The 7,826-nt window shown below is 61.1% G+C and overlaps 1 protein-coding gene across 1 annotated transcript; it reads right to left on the bottom strand.

Moving 5' to 3' along the window:
* Window positions 1-2,794: 2,794 nt before the first annotated feature.
* Window positions 2,795-6,115, bottom strand: C1qtnf12 (C1q and TNF related 12). Its single transcript, XM_090333944.1, has 8 exons — window positions 5,876-6,115; window positions 4,711-4,827; window positions 4,504-4,615; window positions 4,273-4,424; window positions 3,857-3,965; window positions 3,628-3,718; window positions 3,467-3,545; window positions 2,795-2,985 (listed from the first exon to the last, which is right to left on the bottom strand). The coding sequence occupies exons 1-8, from the start codon at window positions 6,041-6,043 to the stop codon at window positions 2,887-2,889; spliced, it is 927 nt and encodes a 308-aa protein (XP_090190070.1). The 5' UTR covers window positions 6,044-6,115; the 3' UTR covers window positions 2,795-2,886.
* Window positions 6,116-7,826: the final 1,711 nt, after the last annotated feature.

Here is a 7,826-nt window from a genome sequence, read left to right as displayed (position 1 = left end):
TGGCTCCAGCCCTGCCCCCCACCCCCGCCCCACCCCCCAAGGCCCATCAGCTTAGGTTGAGTGGGCCTGACAGGTGTCTTCCATGCCCCTCGGGACCCTGCGCCCAGGTGAGACTGAGAAAACTTACAGTACTGCTCGATACAGGTAGAAGGCCTGGCTGTCTTTTTTTTCTGGGCTGTGCCCATGGGGTCAGTCTGGGCCTGTGGCTGGGCCCTCTGCAACAGCCGGTCACACTAGCCACCCGCTCGCTTGCTGTCAGCCACTGGGCTCAGCTACAGACGGCACATTCCAGAGGAATTACATCTAAGTGGCTAATGACCTCCAATTAGGGGCAGGAGCAGGGAGAAAGACAGACAGATGGATGCAGGTAGGCATGGCTTGGCGCCCACCCTGGCCTGGCTATTTGCCCAAGAGCTGCTCTGCAAGGCTGGCCCCAAGCACTATGTCTCCTCATCTCTCATCGGCTCACCTCTGTCTGTCTGTGGGGCTCAGGGTCCCATTCTCTGGGTCTTTGTTTGGATCATCTCCCCTGCAGCAGCCAACAGGGCTGGCGACGGGGGAGGCAGGGCTGAGCCCCTCCCTGGGCTCGGGGAGACGGGATCTTCCCTGCGCTGGCTGCCATAGGACCCTAAGTGGGGCTTGACTTTCACCATCTCACGTTTCACATCGGGGGATGCTCCGAGCAGGGCGGGGAAGAGACCAGAGCAAGCAACTGCAGTCTAGGCACAGGCATAGACTGCCTGAGAAGCAGCCTCTGAACAGGGATGTGAGCAAGGTGTCTGTGGTCTCTATGTGGATGCTCAGGTCACCCCTAGGCCCCTCACCACTGTCCCCAGGTCCTGCTCTGCCTCCTCCTAGGACCCTGACCCTCAGCCCCTCCGCCTATGGGCCTGGGCAGTTCCTCTGCTGTTGTTTGCAACCCTGTTCCCACTGAGGTGAGGACAGGGTCACCTTGACTTGCAGGGCTGTGGCTGTGGACAGAGATGTCGGAACTCCAGACCTCGGCCGAATGAGGCAGGCTGCCCACAGAGGGTGAGACAGGCAAGGAGGGGACTCTCCACACCTGGCCTTCTCCATCTAGCTTGGGGTCCCATAACCTGTCAAGAGTGATTGCTGCCCCAGCCTGGACCACCTAGGTGACTTTCCCCACCCCCGACCTCCTGACCAAGACCCCAAGGCTATCCCACACTAGCCACTTGCAGGTGCTAGGACATCCCATCTGCCTGCCAGCCATCAGCTCAGGCTGTCAGCAGGTGCTGCAGAGAAGCAGAGTCCTCCAGACAGCCCCGACGACCCTGAAGGGACGGGGGAGGGATGTGCTCTCTCTGCAGGGACCAGTATCTGGCTGGAATGGCCTGCTCCCTGCCCAGCAGGCCTAGGAGAGAAGCCTCCTGGGACACCTCCAGGCTGGTCAAGACCCCAGGAGTGGACATGACAACCCTGAGGCTTTAGCTTCCTCTCATTTCCACTGCCCTACCTCCCACCCTGCCCACAAGACCCCAGGCTGTGGGAGGCCCTGCTCAGCCTCGGAGATGGGACCTTCAGGACCAGCTCTGGTCCCTCCAGTGGTTGCAGAGGACTCGAACTAGAAGTCTACTTCCATCAACTGAGGGCCTAGGAGGCCACCAGAAATGGGGGTGGGGGATGGGGTGGGACAGGGGAGAAGCTGGGCACTGGTGGCTCTCGCCTGTCATGCTAGCTACTCGGGAGCTGAGATCTGCGGATCAAGGTTCAAAGCCAGCCTGAGCAGGAAAGTCCATGTGAAGTCAGGACCTAGGTGCCGTCCCTAAGCTCTTTTGCTCAAGGCTAGCACTCTACCACTTGAGCTGCAGTGCCACTTCCAGCTTTTTCTGAGTAGTTTATTGGAGGTGAGAGCCTCACAGACTTTTTTGCCCAGGCTGACTTTGAACTGTGATCCTCATATCTCAGTCTCCTGAGAAGCTAGGATTACAGGTGTGAGCCACCAACACCTGATCCCATGAAACTCTTAGCTCCAATTAACCACCAGAAAACTGGAAGTGGGGCTGTAGCTCAAAGTGGTAGGGCACTAGCCTTGAGCAAAAGAGCTAAGAGAAGCCAGGCGCGGTGGCTCTCGCCTGTCATCCTAGCTACTCAGGAGGCTGAGATCTGAGGATCAAGGTTCAAAGCCAGCCTGGACACAAAAGGACCTGAGACTCTTATCTCCAAGGAACCTCTAGAAAATGGAAAGTGGGGCTTGGCTCAAGGGCAGGGTGGTATAGCCTGGAGCTAATGAGCTCAGAGACAGCACCCAGGCCAAGTTCAAGCCTCATGACCAACCAAAAAAAAAAAAAAAAGAGCTTAAGGGACAGCACCCAAGCCCTGAGTTCAAGTCCTATGACCAGCAATACATAATAAATCCAGGGCCGTAGCCACCTGGTTCTGTCTCCAGGGCTGCTGGACTCACTCTCCTCAGCCTCTGGGGCATGGTGCCATCACGAGGGAAGGTGGCACTAGGGCACACCTACTCCAGCCTGGGCTGTCTCAGCACACTGCCACAGGGGCCCTGTGGCTTGGCGTGTGGTCCCCGCACCTGGGGCCTGCACGGACATTTGCTCTCATTCATAGGCCCCGCAGGGCCTCTGGCTGGCACAGAAGCTGCTGGGAAGCTCAGCTGGATGTCTGTCTGGAGGTCACAAAGGGACTTCGCACACTTGGCCACACTGTGCTGTGGGGGTCACACGCCCACAAGCTCCCTGTGTGCACACCCTGCCCACACCTCGTCCACCACTCCAATGACCAGGCAGCACCAGCGGATGGTGACAAGGGTTGGGGACTCTTTATTGCAATAACAGCAGATGTCACCTAGGGGTCCTGGTCACCTCCTCCCCAAGCGAGTCAACGTGATGTCTCGTCCATCGTGCTTTCTCATGTGCCCAGCAGCAGCCCGGAGAAACTGGAGCCACTCTGGATAGTGAGGGTGGCCCCAGAGCCATTGTCCACAAACACAGAGGTGTACTGTCCAGCCTAAAGGCACCACAGTGGGGTCACCAACAGCAGTGGCCCTGCCCAGCAGCTTGCCCACCCTCAAGGAGCACAGGAAGCCAACAGGGCAATGGATGAATCACCATCCACACAGGGTCTAAGAATGGCCCTGCTAGGCAGTGCCCGCCAAAGCCATGGGACCCCACAGGAAGTGCCCACCCAAGCCACGGGACCCCACAGGAAGTGCCCACTCAAGCCACGGGACCCCACAGGAAGTGCCCACCCAAGCCACGGGACCCCACAGGAAGTGCCACCCAAGCCAAGAGACCCCACAGGAAGTGCCACCCAAGCCACGGGACCCCACAGGAAGTGCCCGCCCAAGACTCAGGACCCCACAGGAAGTGCCTGCCAAAGCCACAAGGGCCCAGGTCCAGTCTCCAGAGAGGTGACACCACCCCTGACACATTGGGCTGGGAAGCTCACCGGGCCCAACTCTACCTGCCTGGGCCCCAGCACCCCTCACCTGCAGCTGGAGCAGCCCTTGGACCTGCGCAGTGAAGACCCTGCTGTTACTCTCTAGGCCCGAGACAGCCTCAAGGGACCTGGTCAAGGTAGAACAGGGCACGGCTGAGGGAGCTGTGGGTCGAGGCCCAGGCAGCAGGCAGCAAGGCCCACCCCACTCACGCATGGCGATGACACAGGGACTGGATACAGATGAGGACACGCACAGCGTCTCGGGCTCGCAGCCGGCCCCTGCTCTGCAGCTCACTGTGATCTGTGGAGACGGCAACAGAGAGGCTTCAGGAGGCTTCCCAGAACAGAGAGCAGTGACCCCACTCTCATCCCCTCCGGAGCCCACAGGACCAGGCACCCACCACGCCCCCTCAGCGCAGCACAGGCCAGCCTGGCTCACCCACGTGCAGGTTGGCAGAAAACTGGAAGATGGCAGAGACTGGGGCTGTAAACCGGCCAGACGCCAGGCTCAGGCCGGACCCTCGCAGGAAGGCTCCCTGGACAGTGGGCTGGAAGGGGCAGCAGAAGGGGGCTGGCTAGGGTCTGCACCCTCCCCATGTGCTCCACATTCCATCGTCCCAGCAGGTGTCTGCTGGGCCCTGCTCTCATGGCTGACAGGACAGGAGACGGTCAGCCTTGACGCTGTCCCTGTCTTGGTATAAGATGGAGTCTGGGCATGCTGGGACTCTTACCCCTAACCAGGGCTGTCCCCTTTCTCCAGTGCAGGTTCCCCTAGGCCCTCAGTGTGTATATGCCAGTGGCTTTCCTGCAACAGTCTTGAGACATCAAAATCATCCTGACCCGAGCCCCACTCACGGCCTGGAATCCCTGCAGCTCCACCAGTGTCTTCTTGTCCACCACCGTGGGACCCTTCAGCCAACAATGGAAGGCCTCAGCCACGAGCCGCCGGCTGGACCCTTGGGACAGCAGTGTGTCCGGCAACCCTGAGAACCGCTGTTCTGTGGCCTCTGTGGGGAGGAGGGTGATTTGGGGGTCACTCTGACCCCAGCCACAGCAGGGACTCCTGGGCCACAAGGGCAGCCTTACCTTTCAGCATTTCCTGAAATTCCCGTAGTAGAGCCTCTAGGGTGGCGTCTGCGCCAGGGGGGCCGGGGGGCCCGGGGGGCCCGGGGGGGCCAGGGGGCCCTGAGAGGCCTCGCTGGGGATCAGGAAGGAGAACGTAAGAGTCCCAGCAGGAGCCGCAGCATCTCCCGCCCTGGGCTCAGGCCTGTCCCAGGGAAGCCAGGAGCTCACCAAATTCTTGCCTTGGCCTCGACACCGTTTCCTAGAGGCCCCATCATCTGGCCTCCGGACAAAACTCAGCCATGTCATGTGGGCATCTGAGAGCTCAGGTCCTGGAGTCTCTGGTGGCTGGAGGAACAGGGGCAGAGCCAGTGAACTCATCACTAGGCCCTGCTGGCCCCACCTCACTGTGTGCCCAGAGCTGAGAACCTCAGGTCAGTGAGGGTCTCGGAAAGGTCAAGGATCCTGACTCCCCCCAAACCCCCCTGGACACCAGATCCTCACCAGTGGCTCTGAGCCTTCTGGCCCCATCCTCACACAGAAGCACGTGCCCAGATACACCTGGGGCCAGAAGGCTCCCTGAAAGCCTGACCATGGGCTGAACGAGGTCAGAGGCTACAGACAGAGGGTCGTGTAGGCCCTGCTGGGGCCCAGCCCCTGTCTCTGGGGACAACTGGTAGATGGATAAAAAGGTCTGAGTGCGGAGCTGACAGGAAGCTGGTGGAACATACAGGACTGCAGCAGTACCTGACGGACTCATCAGCCAGGGCGATGACCAGGGAAGAGATCCTGGCCCCAAACACAGCCACCGTGGGCACCGGGTACAGGCCAACCCCCAACTGGGAGCGGACACGTGTCCATCCCGGAGGCGGGGAGGGGCAGGCAGGCACCTCGCCCCTGACTTGGGTGCCCGCCTGGGAGAGAAGCACGGGCAGCTGAAGGCGCTGATTCCTCCGGCCTCGGGTGTCCGCCTGTCCTGCTGTGACTGTCTCTTGATGCCCAGGGGCCCTGGCACTGAGCACAGCAGCCTCATCTGGATTGAGGGCAAAGGCTATGGGGCGCAAGGGGAGCGTGAGCCTCCAGCAGGAGGGCCAGGGAGACTTGCAAGTGGGTATCCCAGCACCTGACAGAAGCCCTGCCAGGCCAGTCCATCCTGAGACTACCCTAGCCCTTCCTCTGGAGGAGCAACTTAGGGACACAGCAAGGGACACATTGTAGCCCCAGGCCTCCTGGAAGGGGCTGTCATGGAGGCAGCAGTTTGTGCAGCTGGATAGGAACAGTGGTCAAGGTCTCCCGCAGTGCAGTCTGAGGAGGGCAGCCCTGCAGCCCTGCAGCCCCAGCCCAGATGGCGCCAAGGGCGGCGGGCCTGCCTCCACCTGTGCCTGCCCCGGCCTACCTTGGGGGCGTCCAGCCACCCCTCGACGAAGGCAGTGGCGTTGGAGGGCTGGGTGTGCGGGCCCGGCTGCCGCAGCCTCTTGGAGTCCCTCCGTGCACGCACGCCCACCAGCAGCAGCAGCAGCGGCCCCAGGAGAGCCAGCGCCGTGGCCCAGGCAGGCCAGCGCATGGTCAGCCGGGGCACGGCTCAGTGAGGGGGGCCCTGCGCGGGTGTGAGGCCCGAGGGTGCGCCCATCCACGAAGAAGGGCCAGCAGGCTGCAGCGCCCGGCCAGCTGCACCGTGGAGTGTGGAGTGCGGAGTGCGTCCTGTCCTCCCCAGGCCTCGCGGTGGAGGAGGCGGGACGGGGCGGGACCCCCGGGACCACAGTCCCCGCCCTTCTGAGGAGCAGGAGCCAGGCTGAGAGGCTGGCGGGGCAGCTCCCTGGCCTTTCAAAACTGAAAACTGTCCTACCCGCCCTGCTGTCTGGCCTTCTCAGGCGGGTCCCCTCCCGTGAACCCCTGCGGCACTGGTCCAGGGTCTCCAGGAGATGCATCCCTCCATCGCACACCTAGGAACGCTCCTCACCATTCCTTTGCCCAGGCGCTGAGCCAGCTCCATCCCCAACAAAGGGGAAAGCAGGCCTTCAGGAAGAGGCAGAACCTCAGCACAAAGGCATAGCTCAGGAAGGTGGGAGTCCATCCTACCCTCAACCCCACCTCACCTTTACTGCCTGCCCTCTTGGGCCAGCAGTACCCCCCCCACACACCCGGGCCTAACCTTCAAGGAAATTAGAATTAGTACCAGGCCAAGTCCTCATCAGATCTACGGCCAGTGGAACTTCCTCTCATGGTATCTGTCCTCCTGGAGAGGAGTCCTGCTAGCCACTCTGGACTGCACAGCGTGCGTCAGCTGGGAACAAGCCAAGCAAAAAGCCCTCTTGGACTCAACTCTGAATAGGGGGGCTTCATGAGGCTGGGCCAGGAACCCCCATTAATCAAGGGCTTCCCACGAACGTCCTGTGGCTGTGCCTGGCCCACAGGCGTGCACCAGGATGCTGAGACTGTCCCGTCCCCAGACCTAGGGTACAAGTGATCAGAGGACAGCCACGCAGCCCACATGCAGACAGCACCGTGCAAGAACAAGAGTGGCTGGGAGGTTTCCAGGCAGTGCCATCTCTAGAGGAAGCAGAGGCTAACCCCGGAGCCTTCAAACTGTCACAGAACCTTGGAGGGACCCAGGCCTCCAGTGAGCTGCTTCTAGGTGGAGGGCCGTCTGGAACCCCAGCATGCCCATCTCTAGGCGAGACCCAGGCGGCCTGGAGTGGGAAAGGGTCAGACCCATGCCCGCTACCCTGGATCAAGGCAGGAAAAGGGCCTAAGATCCTCGCAGATGAGGCTTCCTGCCTTTGGTGGGCCTCTCCTTGCATCCTGGTGGGCCGGCTCTTTTGAGGCCTGAGTGGCCGTGCTGAAGGCAGCCAGCCTCCCGAGCACACAGCCCTGGAAGGTAGGACCCGGCTGTCCGAAGGGCACCACAGCAGAGCCAGGGCCCCCGGTGAGGCGTTGAGCTGGGGTAGACTGCGCCCAAGGTACAAGCTTTCTAGCTTGTGTCCCCTCACCCAGCAAATTTTGTAAGGACATCATCCACCTCAAGTCGCAGGGACCTTTGCCCTGCCATGAACCACCACGGGAGACAGAATCTCCTCCTCCACGCCCTAGCTAGCTGCCCACTACTTCTCTGTAGAGAGAGCCATTCCCTCAAGCCTGGCTCTGTAACAAAACCCTAAGGGCTCAAACAAGCAGTCAGAGGCTTGCTGAAGCAAACGCTTCCCTTTCTGTACATGGAACGAAAGCTTTGAAGGGCTACACAAGGAGGAGTCAGGAGCACCCGATGGCCCATCAAGGACCCTCCTGACAACAGGGACACCACCAGCCAGGAGAGCGGTCACCTTTTCTTTGCTGGCTGTGTAGGCAAG

The sequence above is a fragment of the Megascapheus bottae genome, chromosome 6 (assembly GCF_031878675.1).
Source record: "Megascapheus bottae isolate mThoBot1 chromosome 6, mThoBot2.hap1, whole genome shotgun sequence".
Taxonomy (NCBI): Eukaryota; Metazoa; Chordata; class Mammalia; order Rodentia; family Geomyidae; genus Megascapheus; species Megascapheus bottae.
The sequence above is the reverse complement of the archived record's forward strand: the minus strand, read 5'-3'. Positions and strand labels throughout refer to the sequence as shown.